Source organism: Poromitra crassiceps, assembly GCF_964638095.1.
Source record: "Poromitra crassiceps genome assembly, chromosome: 2".
Taxonomy (NCBI): Eukaryota; Metazoa; Chordata; class Actinopteri; order Beryciformes; family Melamphaidae; genus Poromitra; species Poromitra crassiceps.
This window is the reverse complement of record NC_139624.1, coordinates 57,202,904-57,220,753: the sequence shown is the minus strand read 5'-3', so window position 1 is coordinate 57,220,753 and position 17,850 is coordinate 57,202,904. Positions and strand designations below refer to the sequence as shown.

Sequence of the window (17,850 nt, the reverse complement as noted above, 5' to 3'; positions counted from 1 at the left end):
GACTTAGTGGCTTAGGGGATGACTTAGGGGTTGGTGACTTGGTGGCTTAGGGGATGACTTAGGGGTTGGTGACTTAGTGGCTTAGGGGTTCCCGGCTTGGCCTCGGTGACTTAGTGCTGAACCGAATTGTACGATGAGGGGTCCGGAATCCGAATCCGGATCCGGATCTTCCCCCCAGAGGTTGTCGGCTTTTAACATGTATGTTTGTTTTTGTTTTTTGGGGTTTTTTTCCCCCCTCTTAGTTGTGTTATTACTATTGTTATTAGTGGGCGTTTAATGATAGGATGATCGGATCACAGACCAGGTAAATTGTCAATCAACTCGCTTTATTTAATCAAACACAAGGGACACCTACAGTACATGTGGTGTTTTCAGCGCAATGTAAATCAATACTTCTTGTTTGGTGGGGGGCGGGTCCTTTGCGGGCAGCGGGAGCGGGGGTGGGTGCTACATGCGTGCAGGAAATTACATTTGGGATATGTGCACACGTTTTCATTGAAATATCTGCAAAGGGAGTCGGGGGAATGTGCATGCACCTGGGAGGACCCGCTGGTGTCGGGCGCCCAGGAGGGGGCGGGGGTGGGGGCGGCGCCGGACTGAAAGGCCGCCTTTGGGCAGAATTGTGCGGAGTGCCCCGGTTCGCCGCACGAGTAGCAGGTGTTCGCCGGCCGCCCGCTAACCAGCGACGTGAAGATCTGCATGTCCATAATGGACCAGTTAAGCCGCGTATTAGCCCGGGTGATCATCAGGGCGGCTTTAGCGGAGAATGCTTTATGATACTGGTAGAATAATTTACCGTGGTTGGAGTAGAGGTCCACTATTAGCGCTATATATATATCTAGCTCGTAGCGGTGCTCTGGGTACACCTCACAGATCACGTCGCGGTAGACGCCGAACGTGTTCAGGAAGTCACATAGGGAAAGGTCTTTGGGCAGGCGGGGGTCGGACGACTTTAAATAGACAGGGCCATCTGGGTCACCCGCGACCTTCCTTTTGCACTCGGGGGATGGCAGGAGTATGCTAACTAGATTAATGTCTCTGCCCTTCAAAATCTGGGACCTCAACCTGGGAGACACATTGGCACAGGGAGAAACAAAAGGCATACCAAATGGGATGGCGGGCGTGGCGGACGCCAGGGTGTTCATCTGGGCGGGTTGGGCGGTGGTGAGGAGCACGTCGGCTTGCTGCGTGGGCGGGGGCAGGATCGGCTGCTGCGCCGGCTGGGCTGCGGCGAACGTGCGGGGAAAGGGGGGGGGGGTTTCCAGGGCCCTCAGACGAGCCTCTACTGATCTGCTCGCATCCATCGACTTAATGCTTGCATCTAGCAGGGACCGCAGAATGGCTCTTGACAACCCCTGTCGGCTCGGCGGAGCTACGAATGGGGCCGTTTCCGCTTCCGGGGCGGCGGCCTGGAGGTCAGTGCGACCAGGAAGGACATGGCGTCTCGCGGTGGCCCCGCGGCCTGTATTTCCCCGGCGTCTCCCCGCTCTCGGAGCGGCTGCCTCTGCTGATCTTCGTCCGCGGCCTCTCGCACGTCCACGCCGAGCGGCCTCCCCCTCCGGCACGCTCGCACGCGTTCTTGGGCGTCCGGGCGCACGCGGCACTTCGTCATCTGCTCTCCTTCCACGGGCCGTCGCAGTGGCGCGCCCCGTGCCACGGGAACGCGCGCCGGGCCTTTTCATCGTGGCTGCGTTGGCGGCCTGTGGTCCGGCCGCTTCGCCAACGTCTTCATCGGACGTCTCGGAAAGCAAGTACGCGCCGTGGCCGATCTGGAACAGGGTCTCGTTGGCTAAGCTGTCGTCGCTGTCCATGGACTGCTCTGGCTCGGAGCTCGACATGCCAGAAATGGAGTGGGAAGCGTTGAGGAATCTGCGGGGAATATCTGCGGGGGATTTCCACGGGTAGAGAAGGCTTGAGGGTGCTGATTCGGTCTCCAGATATGGTGCAAAACAACGCTTCGGAGGACGGCTCCAGGGGAGATGGACTGCCGTGAGCTAGCTGCTGTTATGATCGGCCAGAGAGAGAGAGGTGACGTAGAACCCTTGCTATATATATGAGAATTAACTGACGTCATATCTGACGTCATTACGGACGTCATACTCAGACTTTGACTGACCACGTCATACTAGAACTTGACTGACGTCGGATTAGATTATGCACGAATGGCCTTCAGCTCAGTGGCCTTGTGGTCTGAGTGTCCGCCCTGAGACTGGGAGGTCGTGAGTTCGATCCCCGGCCGAGTCATACCAAAGACTATAAAAATGGGACCCATTGCCTCCCTGCTTGGCACTCAGCATCAAAGGGTTGGAATTGGGGGGTTAAATCACCATGTGATTCCCGAGCGCGGCGCACGCTGCCGCTCACCGCTCCCCCAGGGGATGGGTCAAATGCGGAGAACAAATTTCACACATTGTGTGACAATCAGTGGGACTTTACTTTACTTTACTCACTTGCTTGACTGGTTTTGACACATAATATGCTTATTAGCCTACTTCCCCCCCATGACAAAGTCAGTGCATTTTCTAATTTTGTTACATAATGCGGCCACTTATTACATTTCCAACCAGAAAAAATGCAACCGCCGCTATATGTAATAATCTGCGCAATATGTAATACATTTATTACAAAATGCGTCAAACGCTATTACATATTGCGTTGAGGCGATTTATTACATATTACGCATTTTATTACATAATGCGCCGTTATTACATATTGAAAGTGAGATGTTATTACATTTTGGCATTTTATTACATAATGTGCAGTTATTACATAATGTGTCGTTACAGGGCCTGATATCAGACTGAAATGTCAACTCGTTACACTCATTTCCACCAAGCGCAGCCAAAACATAACTCTGTGGAGTGGGCGGATTCGAAGGTCTGGACCCAGGCAACTGGTCAGGTCAGGTCACTCCCGTAGCCCGGGGTCCATCGGGGCATTTTGATGACAGATGGGGATGTTTGAAGACGGGTGGTATTATCACCACCTGCCCCAACGGTCCCAAAAATTACAAAATTGCAAATACCAGTTGCCTGGGTCCAGACCTTCGAATCTGCCCACTCCACAGAGTTACGTTTTGGCTGCGCTTGGTGGAAATGAGTGTAACAAGTTGACAATTCAGTTTGATATCAGGCTAAAAATACCAGTGCAACATATGGCAAAACTGATATAACTCGATTGAAACCCTAGATATGCATGTATACACATTCTTCAATAGTATTCCTTACTCGTATGCAAATGTGTGTTTTTTGTCTGACAATATCAATAGCAGACAAACATGTACAATCATCAGATGGTCATTGAGTGTTAGTTAACATGAAGGTGAAATGTTTATGTTCATAATTCCAAGTGACACATGGAGGCCATTTACACCTGGCGCTAACATGCATTTTCTGTGATCAGATTGCAATCGGATAGTGCTTGACCACTTGAAAGTACAGGTGTAAACGCCCCCAAGACACATTGAAGATGGATTGCAATCTGATCGGCCAAACCACCTCCGGAGGTGGTCAGGGATGCATTGTGACCACATTGAACACAAGTGTAAAGGCAATGTGTCCTCTCAATCCACATACAGCAACTGTATGCAGATTGAGAGGACAGTCGTTTTGGGTGATCAGATTGCAATCAGATTGCAATCTGATCACCCAAAACGCATGCTAACGCCAGGTGTAAATGAAATCAGGCTAATGTGGTCAAGCACTATCTGATCACAGAAAACGCATGTTAGTGCCAGGTGTAAATGGCCTCTATGTGTCCAAATACTTTAATCCGTGATGACATGATTTTATGTGAATACAACTTGAGATGTTGATATGTTACATCACTCATGATGTATTCCATCAAGGGGCCTGTGCTATGTTACATCACTCATGATGTATTCCATCAGGGGCCCTGTGCTATGCCGAACTGGGCACCAGTTTTACAAAGTCAGGGGAGCACTACACTTACCTGCTGGAGACACTAGGACCTCTGCCTGCCTTCTTACGACTCTGGGTTGAGTTCTTATTCATCAGGTGGGTCCATTTTGTTTTGGGCTCTATAGAAATAAAATGGAGACAAATCACAGTACATACTAAATGCGTGTCCCTTGTGCAGGCCGGCGGTAGCGTCCTATGTGTCCCTGGCGTTTGGTCGCTATGTGGTGGAACCGTTCTTCACGCCCTGTGCTGCTCCCACCGTGCTTATCAAACTGGTCAGCATCCTTGGAGTGAGTGAGTAGCTCTCTCTCTCTGCATTTTCTATACTGTAAGATTTGCATAATGCCTGAACCTCGATTGACGTATTGTTTCTCTCTGTGCCCCTGTAGCGTTTGTAGTGGCGGTCAACTGCTGGAGCGTGACCCTGGCCACTCGGACTCAGGTCACGCTGACCTTCATTAAGATGTTCGCCCTGGTCCTCATCATCGTCCCCGGTGTCATTGCACTGGCCAAAGGTTGGAGGTTTGATCGAGACAAACGCATGAATTAATTCAATAGAGTTGAGGTCTATTCAATCGACATCTGTCAGAAATGCTCAGTTACTCTGTCTCTGTACCTGCTTCCATGCAGGAAAGACAGAGAATTTCCAGAATGGTTTTGAGATGGACTCATTAACATGGGACAGGCTGCCACTCGCCTTCTATAACGGGTTATATGCCTATGGCGGATGGTAAGCATACAGATACAGTAGTTCCAGTTCAACAAGCTTTTAACTATACTGTAAGTGACATTTTCCACTGGCTAAATGACAGAATAATACCACTAATATTATACACTTTCAAGAATATTAACAGCAATGCATACAAAAATTGCAATAAAATCAGACAAGATGCCAATATACTGTTAACAACATAGTCATAATGACACACAATATTATCTATCTATCTATCTATCTATCTATCTATCTATCTATCTATCTATCTATCTACAGTATCTATCTATCTATCTATCCTGTGTGCACAAGAGATTTGGTTCATTTTCTTTTTGGAGAGAGCCTTTATTCATTTGTTTAGGAAGAGGGTTTACTCTGAACAGATTTGAGAAGTGAATTGAAGTGAGCAAACTGAATTTCGAACTTTTGTTGTTTATTGTTATTGGGCGGGGGGAACTACAATCCACTACAGAAGAAAATAATATTATTAATGTTTGTTTATTAACTGGCACCTGCCTCCCTGCCACACCTGACAATCAGAACTGTTTGCCTATATGGATGTGCATTTTCCTTTTTCTCTTCAGGTTTTATCTGAATTTTGTCACAGAAGAGGTCATTAACCCAAATAGGTATTTCTCATTTGATATCTGCTCTCCGGTCAAAGCCATGCCAATACCTTGCAGACACTACTATGTGCATGTGTGTCCTGTGCGCCGTGTCTCATCAGAAACATCCCACTGGCAATCATCTGCTCCATGGTGACAGTGACCATCTTCTATGTGCTTGTTAATGTGGCGTACTACACCGTGATGACTCCTGCTGAGCTGCTGCTGTCTGATGCCGTGGCTGTGGTCGGTGCCATACTCTATACTGCTGCATGCATTTGCTGCCAAATCAATGGAAATAGATCCACTGTTTTTCTGTTGTGCAAATCTCATCCAGTGTCTGTGCCTTGACAGACGTTTGCCAACCGTGCTCTCCAGGGACTGGCGTCTGTGATTCCCGTTCTAGTGGCCATATCCTGCCTGGGGGCGCTGAACGGCGGCTTCTTTGGAGCGCCCAGGTAATCTAGTTACAGGAAGGGACCAGACTCAGTGCCTGAACTCCACCCAGGCTGACTGATTACCGGTCTTTCTGTCCATGCTGCAGGATGCTGTTCGTGGGAGCCAGGGAGGGCCACTGGCCAGCACTCTTCTCCATGATCCACATCCGCAGACACACACCTCTGCCGGCTGTGCTGCTACTGGTGATGTGCTTTCCACACTCAGGCCAATAGGCAATGCAAGTTGGCATAGATTAGAACGCATTACATTTGACCCATTGCATTGACTCTTCATCAATGTCAGTACACGTTGATCGATGAAAGAGATGATGGCGTATCTCCGGTGAAATGTCAGTGTAGCGGCAAATAAATGGCAAGGTAAATGATGAACTCCCGTTGATGATCGGTCCGGGTATAAAGTATATTTGTGTTTTCAATTCATAGTCGCATAAGGAGAATGCGCATATTTGATTTCTCATTGTCTGAGTGAAGGACGCTAAAAGCAATAAGCCCACGTTTCATTTGTCAAACGTCAAGTTGAAATTGAAAATACTCACAGAGTTGGTGGGCGTGTTTAGGAGCCTGGGTGCGTTCAATAATGTTGTAGCCAGGTGAAGTTTTAGACTCGCAGCGCTGACAGCCGGGTGGAATCGAGTGTCCGCAGACACAACCAGAGGTGAGTAGTTATTTCTGTATTTTTATGGTGACAAGACCGGTGTTGGGGGTAACGCATTACATTACTGTAATCACATTACATTTGTCTGTATCGAGTAGTGTAAGGCCTTACAGTCTCATGTTCTTCAATTATCAGCAGGATCGGGATTGAATCTGCAGGATTATGAGAAAAACAAACGTGGGCTGGAGGGACGGGGAGGAGTGAGATCTTGTGTATGTCTTTATTAGGATATGGATTTGTGCTGATTATGGGCATATGTATGGTTTAATGTTATATTGTTATCTGGCAATTATGTGACAATGGATCTCAGGTGATGTTGAGGAAAACTAAAAAAATTAATGTAACGAGTATGGAACGATTTACTTTCTCCAGGGTGTAATTAAGTAAAGGAAGTCATTACTCTTTTTAAAGTCATGTGTAATGTCTAATATAAATTTTTTGAATAACGACCCCCAACCCTTAGACTCAGCTCTCAGTCTTAATCCGTTTCACTACTGTAAGACTGAGAATATTACTATTTAAATCTTTTCATAACGTTAGGTGGTGCTGTTGGAAGCCTTGCATCGGAGAACCAATCATGAGCGTTGTGGGCGGGCCTGCTTTCTGGGAGCAGTGACGCTCATGCAGAACCGGTGCTGTCGCATTTGCGGAGAAACATATTAATCACTTAGAAACAAACATAACCTGTTAATAGGATGTGTTTCATCCGGCCCCAGCGGCTAGAGGTCTTTCCCCCAGCGATAAGCTATATGCCTTTCTTTAGTTTCTCAGGCTTTTTTATGTGATTTTTAATGTTCTTTTAATTATGTTTTTCTTTTAATTATTATTATTTTATTTTATTTCTCTCTATGTTTTTATCTTTTAATTTTTATTATTTTATTATTTTATTTTTTACTTTTACCTCTGTAGCACTTTGGGATTTGGTCAAAATGAAAAGTGCAATATAAATTCAATTTATTATTATTATTATTATTCTAAGCCCGACTCCCGAGGCTACGTTACAGAGCCTGCTGATGACTCACAGTAGCAAGCGGACCACTTCCGGGTAGGAAAAATTATTGTAAAATAAACAACAGGTATAAACTCTCTTTGCAGCACATCAGTGTCTTGCTCTATATTGGAACTATGAAACATTGCATTGCCGCTACCAAATAAAATTCTAATAATAAATGTAGGCGTGTCTGTTGCCGGCCGTTCTCGCCGGGCTCTGAACCAGATTTGGAACAGTAAATTCCCAGATGTTTGGTGGTTAGGTGGCGCTGTTGGCACCGCTCACCAAACGTCTGGAAACCGAGACTACCCAACATTGGACGTACAAGACGTATCCACAGTCCCGTTTTGGGTGCCTTGGTTCATCCTGCTCTTAATGGCCACTCATCTAAGTAGAGACTATAAATAAGCCAGTGATCCAACATGGACAATAAGATACGCAGACATGGATGTCTTTGATGGGCTTTTTTTTCAACCAGACCTTTTGAATATGACATGATGGTTTAATCCATATCTGTGGACCTAGGCACCCACAATGTGATTCACTCAGCAGCTCAAATCAGACCTTGCATTTGAAAATTGTAATGCAGAGCTGGGCCACTTGTATGATAAACATTATGCACTCATGTAGATTATAATCACACAAAATAACATGCATTTTACTGCATTATGACAGACATGATCATTTCAAATTTAATTTAAATTGAATAAGAAATCCCATTAATTCAATTCGATTTTAAATTAATTTTATCAAATTAATTTACTGATATTACCAATTATTTAATCACTTTCAAATAAACTCTGCCAAATAAACGAAATAATAATAATAATTTATTTCCCAACATGGTATTAGGCAATTATTTAGACACATTCAAATAAACCAGGTAAATTATGAAATAAATCAAATTATCAGTATATCTAAGAATTACATGTATATGTTAGAATACTCAAACTATATTGATATTATACCAACTCTGTCAAATATTAGTATGCATCTACTAAACACCATAATGGGAAACAGCGTATAAACACAATAACATAAATCCAACATTGCAATACTGTATCAAAACAGAGTAAACCAAGCAATTTAATTAAATAAATATTCAGCTTATAGCTACCAAACATGCAGTGTGGCAATATTAAACATCAAAAGCACAACTGAATCATGTCAAATTGCGTCCCACCACCACTACTCCATAGCCTAATAATCATTTTGTAAAATGACCAATAAACAAGAGAAAAATAGAGGCTATATTGCATCTCTGAGCAAACCCTATTTTTACGCAGCATTACGTAGCTTTACACTTTACTGTGTGTTTTATGTGCACTTCTCAATAGAGGGTATGCACACCCACTGGAACACGCCCCCTCAATCAGGAACGAGTGTCAAAATGAGTGTCAAATTCCTCCCTGAGCAGCAGGTGTCAGTTATCTAGGCTGATTACTGCATTCAAGCTCAGTCTTGCTGTGACTCAGTGGGCGTGACCCCACAGTGACTTCTGCCTCTGTGACATCACATGCATACCCTCTATTGCACAACCAATTGCCCCATTGGGGACAAATCAAGTTTCTTGAATCTTAACTCAGCAGCTCAGAGCTGCCCTCTTGTGCAACATTCCATCACTGACCTACTACTCAAACCACCTGATATTGAAAGTAACTTGAAAGGGAAAATAAATAATTTCTTAACAAATATTCAGAGAAGATAATTCGCTTACATTTGATTTGATGGGAGGACGGTAAAAGGACCTGGATAATGGATGGGGGGGCACTAGTCCAAAAAAGCTAACTGACATAGCTGTATCATCCCAGTTTAGTTCACAAAATGATGGATATCGCCGAGATGAAAGGTAGCGGAGGTCCGTGGAGGGCATGACCACCAGGGCATGTCAAAGAGGAGACTGTGAGTTGGGCCACAGACGCACCGCATTTGGGAGAAACGTTTTGTCCATCGTGGGTGGTAAGGTATGGAACGGTCTCCCGGCCGCAGTAAGGGAGTGCCCCACATACCCCACCTTCAAAAATAAACTTAAGGAATGGCTCAAAAGTAACCAACATTGCACCCATAACCAATAACCTATAGAGGGTATGCATGTGATGTCACAGAGGCAGAAGTCACTGTGGGGTCACGCCCACTGAGTCACAGCAAGACTGAGCTTGAATGCAGTAATCAGCCTAGATAATTGACACCTGCTGCTCAGGGAGGAATTTGACAATCATTTTGACACTCATTCCTGATTGAGGGGGCGTGTTTCAGTGGGTGTGTGCATACCCTCTATAGCCCTCTCATAATTTCCTTGATTTTGCACTTTATTATACTGTATCAGCACTTTATTGTTCTGATTTTGTCTCCTTTGCACTTTAACTGTATTGTTTTTATCTTGTTTGAGTGTATTGTTCTTATCCTGTGTATGTATTGTTATCCCTTGTGCATTTTTATTTTATTATATTGCTTTTATTCCCGTATTGTTTTTAGTCCTGTAATTACCTTGTAGTTTTTAGTTCTTTATGTCCCGAGGACTGCGGGTGAAAACTAGCTTCGGCTAATCCCGGCAATTTTACTGTTGACATGACATGTATGGATGATTCTATATGTGTAAACTGTTTTATTAATGTGCACTGTCCTGTCCAACTAAACAATAAACTAAACTAAACTAAACTAAACTAAACTAAACTAACTAATGATGGCAGAGCAAGCGGGGACGGGTGAGAGCTGGTGCAGCCTGTTTGACAAGTGACAACAGGCCGCTCAATCGATCCCAGAGAAGAGTGCAGCTATCTCGCGAGATGTCACCATCCATTTATGACATCATTTATGATGTCATATCTTATGCCTATAAAAGACCATACGCAGAAGTACAAACTGACATTGACCAAGACACACACAGAGAAAAAGAGAGCCAGACACTTAATTAGCAAATCTCTACCAGCTAGACATGGATGTAATCTTCCCTTCTGCCAGCCCCCTCAAGCTGGCAATGCTGGCGATGAACACCATCCGCCAAGAAAAGGTGGAGCAAGTGATCAAGTTAAAGGCTTGTGAGGCTGAGAATGAATCCCTCCGCAAAACAGTGGAGGAGCAAGCCATTAAGTTTGAGGCTTGCGAGGTCACAAAGAACAGCTTTCGCAAGAAAAGGTATGCCCTCCGTCAAGAACTGGATGAGCAAATCATCAGATTTGAAGCCTGCCAGGTTATGATGGAGGCCCTTCTTAAGGAAAACAAGGAGCAGGCCGTCAAGCTTGAAGCTTGCAAGGTAAAAAAGTACATCTTGTGCAAGGAGGAGCAGTACCTACCTCCAGGAAGAACTGAAGAAGCAGGCCATCAAATTTAAGGCCTGTGTGTGGGACAACAAACTGCTTTTCCAGAAAATGGAGCACATCCAGAGAAACATGGCCATCTCCACAAATGACATGGCTCCTAAAACAGTTGTCATCCAGGCAGCAGCCAGCCTCCCCTCAGAGACAGTCTGGGCCTGTCGTGACAAAGAAGGCAACTGTGGCTGCAGAAAGGAAGGGAAGATGAGTGAGACCTTCTATGAAGAGAGTGAGATACCTGTCAGCCTCCCCTCAGAGACAGTCTGGGCCTGCCGTGACAATGAAGGCAACTGCACATGCATAAAGCACCGTTGATCACCCACCCCTCAAAAAAAAAACATCCCCCAAAAACCCCAAGCATTGAAATTGTTGTTAGATCAGTTATATCTTTTGTTGATTGTCCTGAAATGCTTTGGCAATTTTGTTGTTATTAGATAGCCTACATGCCAAATTGAATTGAACTGAATTGAATAACATTTGCACAATTTTGCATAATGCATAAAGTTGTCAGTGTGTTTTGGTTTATAAAGAAAAAAACTTTACGTCAACGTCCCAGTAGCTACCCACGGTCAGCCCTCTAGGAAGGGTCGAAGGTGGTCACGTGGTCAGGGCCACTCAATCCGCTGCTCCGGAACTACTCTGCCGGGACCGGGGGAGGGAGTGCTCTGGTACGTAGAGAGACCGGGCTCTGTGGGTTGCCACCCAGCCGGGCTCCTCCCTCGTCTCACCAGGTCTAGGACCTGTGCACTGCACCAGACTCCCCCGCTCCAAACATCTCATTCCGACGTGATGGTATCTTGGTGGATACCATGCAGTACCAGTAATTGGTGGCACTGCAGACTCCACTTGCGGCTTGAATGGCCCTCCTAAAAAGCCTCTCGTGGATTGTTGGGCTTCTTCCTCACGGAAGACACAGGCTGGGGCGCTAACCCATACTGCTACCCGGGTGCCGTCCCTGTTCCGGCTGTCAACTGACTCTCCAGTAGTCACTAGTCTTTCCTGGTTGTCACGTAGTCTATTCCTATGAGTCACTGGCTTGGCTAAGCCAGGCTAACTTATAAAGAAAAAAAACATCGCATGGATGCAACTGGGACGTATCCTCAGTGATGTACCCTGGGGTCATAGGATGTTTTGGGTCTCGCAACATCATACACCCTCGCCCAGGTGACCCAGCCGGGGCTGGCCAAGCCCCAACTTACGTCCCAGTAGCTACCCACGATCAGCCCTCTAGGAAGGGTCGAAGGTGGTCACGTGGTCAGGGCCACTCAATCCGCTGCTCTGGAACTACTCTGCTGGGACCGGGGGGGGGGAGGGCTCTGGTACGTAGAGAGACCGGGCTCTGTGGGTTGCCACCCGGCCGGGCTCCTCCCTCGTCTCACCAGGTCTAGGATCTGTGCGCTGCACCAGACTCCCCCGCTCCAAACATCTCATTCCGACGTGATGGTATCTTGGTGGACACCATGCAGTACCAGTACTTGGTGGCACTGCAGACTCCACTTGCAGCTTGAATGGCCCTCCTAAAAGGCCTCTCGTGGATTGTTGGGCTTCTTCCTCACGGAAGACGCAGGCTGGGGCGCTTACCCATACTGCTCCCGGGTGCCGTCCCTGTTCCGGCTGTCAACTGTCTCTCCAGTGGTCACTAGTCTGTTTTTTTCTTCAAAGTTTTTTTATTTGTTTTCTGTATATTATACAAAATACAAAATACAGATTTAAATACACTTGACACTTTTAAACAAAAACCCATCCCACAAGAACCCCTGGCCTATTACACCACATACATCATGTCATACATCACAGTATATCAATACACAAATATACACAGAAGAAAAAGAAAGAAAAGAAAAAAAACAGAAAAAACACACAACAACAACAAAAACAGATTAATGAAAATAAATATGAGAAAGGGGGGGGGGTAAATCTATATATTTGAAATGCTTTTAGCGTCCATTTTCTCTACCTGGTCCAGGACTGGCTGCCAGATGGTATAAAAGTCAAGGGCACAACCCCTTGTAGCGTATCGGATTTTTTCTAGGGTTAGATGATACATAAGATCTCTGACCCAGTGATTGAAAGTTGGAGGAAACTTGTCTTTCCATTTAAGGAGTACAAGTCTTCTGGCCAGAAGTGTACCAAACGCTATCATCTTTTTGCTGCATTGGTTGAGGGAGAGACTATGCGGGACTAGGGATGCACCGATCGATCGGCACGTGACCGGAAATGGCCGATTTTCACGTGATCGGCCTCGATCGGTGATCTGCGCCGGTCACTCTAAATAGCCGATTCTGTGAGCCGATTTTCACATGACGTGCGCGCACCCCAAAGCACGAGACAGGCACCCAGCCACCACCACACACACGCCAGCATACCTTCCTCGTTGTGGATTTTTTTCACCGTCAGTGAAGTAGACAAATCTCGCAGTTTGTCACACATGCAAGTCGAAAATAAGCCGTGGAGACAGAGATGCGGCCGAGTCCCGCTCGGCTGGAGTCAAGTCTGAGCGGCTCGCTTCGCACCTCACTGGCCCCCCTCTCTCTGCTCTCTCTGCCCGGGAAGCAGTGCTGCTGCACCCGGCCACAGTGCACAGCCGACTTGGCGAGGTGAACGCGAGCATTGTGTCCACCATTCCCCGACCTGCCTTTTCCATTCCACATCAGCGCTGGTGCCTCAGCCTGTCAGTCATGTTGTAACGTAGATACAGGAGAGACTATTTGTTTCGTATTGCAAATAGAACGACGGACATAATAATAAAAATGCATCGGACTCACAAGTGTGCAAGGATTTCTGTGCGTGACGATATTTTTTCGGATGGCAGATAAAAATATGCATACCAAACTTCGGACTGTGTGTAAACACCGCCTGATATTCAGACTGAAGATCGTTACTGTAACTCATAAACTAATTTCCCCTCTACTCAAGAGGACTCTGGAGCCAGGCTATAAACTCCTTGTCCATGGATCATTTTGATGTTCTGTTGCACCCGTTTTCTTTTGGAAAAGTAAATGCATGATAGCTGTGGGATATAGGCTATTGGATTTAATTTAATTTTTGGATTCATTGTATTTGCACAAAAAAGCTCTGTCCAGTAGCCTAACCTGGAACACTTTTATTTTGAGATGTGTTTGAGTGAGATGGTCCTACTTCATGCAAATGATAAGATAAGATTATTTGGATCCCCATTAGATGTAAGAATTGTTCTATGAATCTTAATTTTCAAACAAAGTTACAAAAACGTTTGTGTAAGCTGTCAATTGTTGTTTTTAGAAAAAAAAATCGGAATCGGCAAAAATCGCTATCGGCAAGTCAGACTATTCAAAAATCGGAAATCGGAATCGGCCAAGAAAATGGCAATCGGTGCATCCCTATGCGGGACCACACCAAAGATTGCAATTATGGCAAGAGGTTCAATGGATATTTCCAGTATATCAGAAAAGAATTTAAATATGGAATGCCAAAAATCTACTCGTTTTGGGCAAAGCCAAAACATATGTGATAAAGTGGCTGGGGTTGTTTGACAGCGATCACAATTAGGATCCATGTCTGGTGTAAATTTGGCCAATCTCGCCCTGGACCAATGCAGTCTATGTACAATCTTGAATTGTATGACTTTATGTTTTAAACAAATTGAAGAGGAAAATATTTTTTCTAATATGGACTCCCATACATCCTCAGAAAGATCTGTATCTAATTCTTCCTCCCATTGATTTTTTAAATGTATCAAGGGTTCTAGATTGTGAGAGTTGAGTGAGGTATAGATCCTTCCAATACTCCCTTTGGGGTAAGAGCTAAGCTCCAAAACAGATTAAAGGAGAGAGCTGGGCGGTAATGATGGGTAATGAACCGAACATGAAGATACAAAACTACGAAGCTGTAAATATTTATAGAACTGAAAGTTGGGGATTTTAAATTTTAAACTCAACTGTTCGAATGATGCGAAATTATCATTAATATATAAATCTTTTAATTTGGCTAGTCTGTTCTTGGCCCAGGTATTGAAGGACCCATCTATAATAGATGGCTTAAACATATTATTTCTTGTTATAGGGGCATTTATTGATAAATTATTAAGTGAAAAAGCTCAGTGGTCACTAGTCTATTCCTGGTTGTCACGTAGTCTATTCCTGTGACATACTGTGTGACATTTATGGGAAGTTTGTCCTTAGTAAATTAATTGATAGCCTACATTCATTTCATTGCATTCATTTTTTTGATGAGCAAAGCATTAAACACATTATTTAGCAGAGTCCAAAATTAGCACAAGCCAAATGCTGGTAAAATATGCAAGTGGCTGGTAGATTTGCTTCACTCACCAGCAAAAACAACAACAATGGTAATCAATTGAGTAGCTGGTAAAAGGTGAACATTCACTAGCCATTTGGCTGGTGGACCAAAAAGTTGATTTTAGAGCCTGCTCATAAGGATGTAATACATAACTAACAACTATGACACAGAAATCATGTCATACATGTAACAGCAATAGCCATATGCAATTATGCACAGACAAGCCATGATATTCCTGGAACCAACTATGGAGATGAGATCAGTATTCTGTAAACTTGAAGGAATACTGATATATCCTTTGAGCTAAATATTCTTCAGCTGCACGTGGCATTTTCAGCATTTTGGTGACTTTAAATTGCACCGAGGCAACTCTTTCATATTTAATGTAAGGTGTAAGGGGATGCCGTAAACTCACCAGTAGCCTAGCCAGCCTATATATCACTAGCAATCTTGATTCCTAGGCTTGCCTGCCCTGCAGCTCACCCAGTCGCATACTGCATGGCCTGCAATAGCCTCACACAGGAAGGATGACATCACTGATGACATCATCACGGATGACATCACTGATGACTTCATCACTAGCCTCAGCCAGGAAGGAGGACATCACTGATGACATCATCACTGATGAATCACAACATTATATTAGGTAATTAGGGCAATCACCAAATTAAAAAATACGGCTCCGTCAGGTCACCCGCACGGGTAGGGGTGGGAATCGCTGAGTAGCTCACGATACGATATCGTCACGATACTTGGCCCTCGATAACGATATATCACGATACTGCGATACTGCGATATATTGGAAGACGATACATCACGATACCTGTGTAACAAGTGAAAAAAATACCTCTGAAGGCAAAAAATCATGTATTATGCATTTATTAGCAGAATTGACATGAACTCTCTGAGTTCACTCACTCACTCATACCATTTTCGATACCACGGAGGAAAAGTTACACATTAAGTCTTTTTATTATTACTATTAAAACAAGAAAACCTATATAACCTACCTACCTACCTATATAATTTCTAAAAGTAGATATTAATGATCAAACATTTCCATTCATGTAGCCTACAGTAGTTATGTTTTTGTTTCAACTACAAACATAAATAAAGTCAACTTGAAACTATGTTTCAACTACCACACACAGCATAATATTTTAGCCTGTTTATTAAAAAAAATAAAAAAAAAAAAAAAAAAAAAAATAATAAACATATCGATACTTGGCGCCAGTGTATCGATAACGTATCGCGGGTGGAAATATCGCGATAACGTGGGTATCGATATTTTGTCCCACCCCTACGCACGGGTGCTCTTTACACCCCATGAAAGTTTCAGCCCGATCGCACGTAAAACGGTATAGCTGTGCCCGGACAAAATTCTGCTCACTCACACGCACGCACACACGCACACACACATGCACACGGACACTTCTCCTAGAAGATTTAACCAACTTAATTGTAGGTTAATAAACAAATTCAATGTTGTATTTCTGTTGCTAGTTATTACATTAACCAGTTAACGTCCTTTACTGTTGTCGTCATTCTCATGAGTGAATTATTTTGTAAAACTGAAATAAAACCAAAAGATAGCACCAATTACTAAATGCTATTTGAAAGACATCATACACCACCCTGGAGGTGGTTGTGGAGGGAAGGATGCTACAAAAAATACTCAAAATCATGGATGACACGACACACCCCCTACACGACCTGCTGGCTGGACAACGGAGCGGTTTCAGTCAGAGGCTCCGTCAGCTCCCCTGCCTAACGGTGGCACGACAGCGACTGTCTAAAGTTTAAAACTTAAACAATTCATAAAAAATCAGGCATACGTGCTACGGCTTTGCAACTTTCACCGAAATGTGCGCCTAAATGAGGGGAAACTTTTGTACAATGCAACCTATGGCCAATTATGAAGTTTAAAGACCGCAAAACTGCAAAAACTGCAAAAACGAATTAAACCCTACTCCTCCCACATTTTTTCTTCAAACGACACCAAACTTCAGTATCTGCATCGTTAGACTGTTCTACACAAAAGTATCAAACCAGATTTTCGATCGGTCAAAAATTGAGCCCACAGTGCATCAAAACGTTGAATTCTGGCCCCGTGTATAGCTTAATTACCTTAATTACCTTTGGCAATTAGGTTGTATTTGTGATGTCATCAGTCAGTCAAGCAATTGTGATGCCATCACTAATGTCACTCGAGCAATTGTGATGTCATAATATTTTTTTTCCCCATTGACTTGCATGGGGTTTCGAAAAATCTTGCAGTAAATTAGCTGTAATTCAGAAACCATAACAGCTACAGCTACGAAACTTGGTAGGGAGGTGCACAGAGGGGCCTTTTATTCTACACGAAAGAATTACACAAATTGAGCAGATGGTGGAGCTATAACAGCCCTCTTTACATTCTGGTCCATAACTTCTGAACCGTATGGTCTATCATCAAACTTCTTTTTTCCCTGGATTCCTTGGGTCCTTCCGCATCTACTCATCTAGGCCACGCCCATTTCCGTCTGACTAGATTTTCCGCCATTTTGAATTTGGTCCAAAACAGTTTTTTTGCGATTCCCCCTTGAAATTTTGTCCAGTCTTCACCAAACCAAAGCACACATCATGTAATGAGTGTCCTGCACAACACTGTTTCGTGGTATTTGAAAAAAGCACACCGTTGCGATATAATCGACTTCCAAACTTCTGTGGGTGGGGCCAATTTCACAAGAATCACCATAACTCTAGAACACAACGTGCGATCCTAACCAACCTTGGTCCAGGTGTGGAAGGATGTACTCTGAGCCTATAGGATAAATATTGTGTCATTTCGCCTTTAGGGGGCGCTATAGCAGCATTCAGTACCTGTACCTTCTAAATTGTTTTATTTTGAAGGGCGGCAGGAAGTGCTGATTCATTG

The 17,850-nt window shown here is 44.4% G+C and overlaps 1 protein-coding gene across 1 annotated transcript in view; it reads left to right on the top strand.

Annotated features, from left to right (window-relative positions):
* LOC310799991 (cystine/glutamate transporter) overlaps positions 1–17,850 on the top strand; it is a gene marked incomplete at its 5' end in the record, with an annotated part of 32,336 nt that overhangs the window by 8,061 nt on the left and 6,425 nt on the right. Inside the window, 8 exons of the mRNA XM_083662591.1 lie at positions 3,890–4,016; positions 4,099–4,214; positions 4,310–4,435; positions 4,551–4,650; positions 5,217–5,261; positions 5,360–5,483; positions 5,592–5,695; positions 5,782–5,878. Of these exons, the coding sequence (XP_083518717.1) occupies positions 3,890–4,016; positions 4,099–4,214; positions 4,310–4,435; positions 4,551–4,650; positions 5,217–5,261; positions 5,360–5,483; positions 5,592–5,695; positions 5,782–5,878 (839 nt within the window). The remainder of the gene's footprint in view (positions 1–3,889; positions 4,017–4,098; positions 4,215–4,309; positions 4,436–4,550; positions 4,651–5,216; positions 5,262–5,359; positions 5,484–5,591; positions 5,696–5,781; positions 5,879–17,850) is intronic.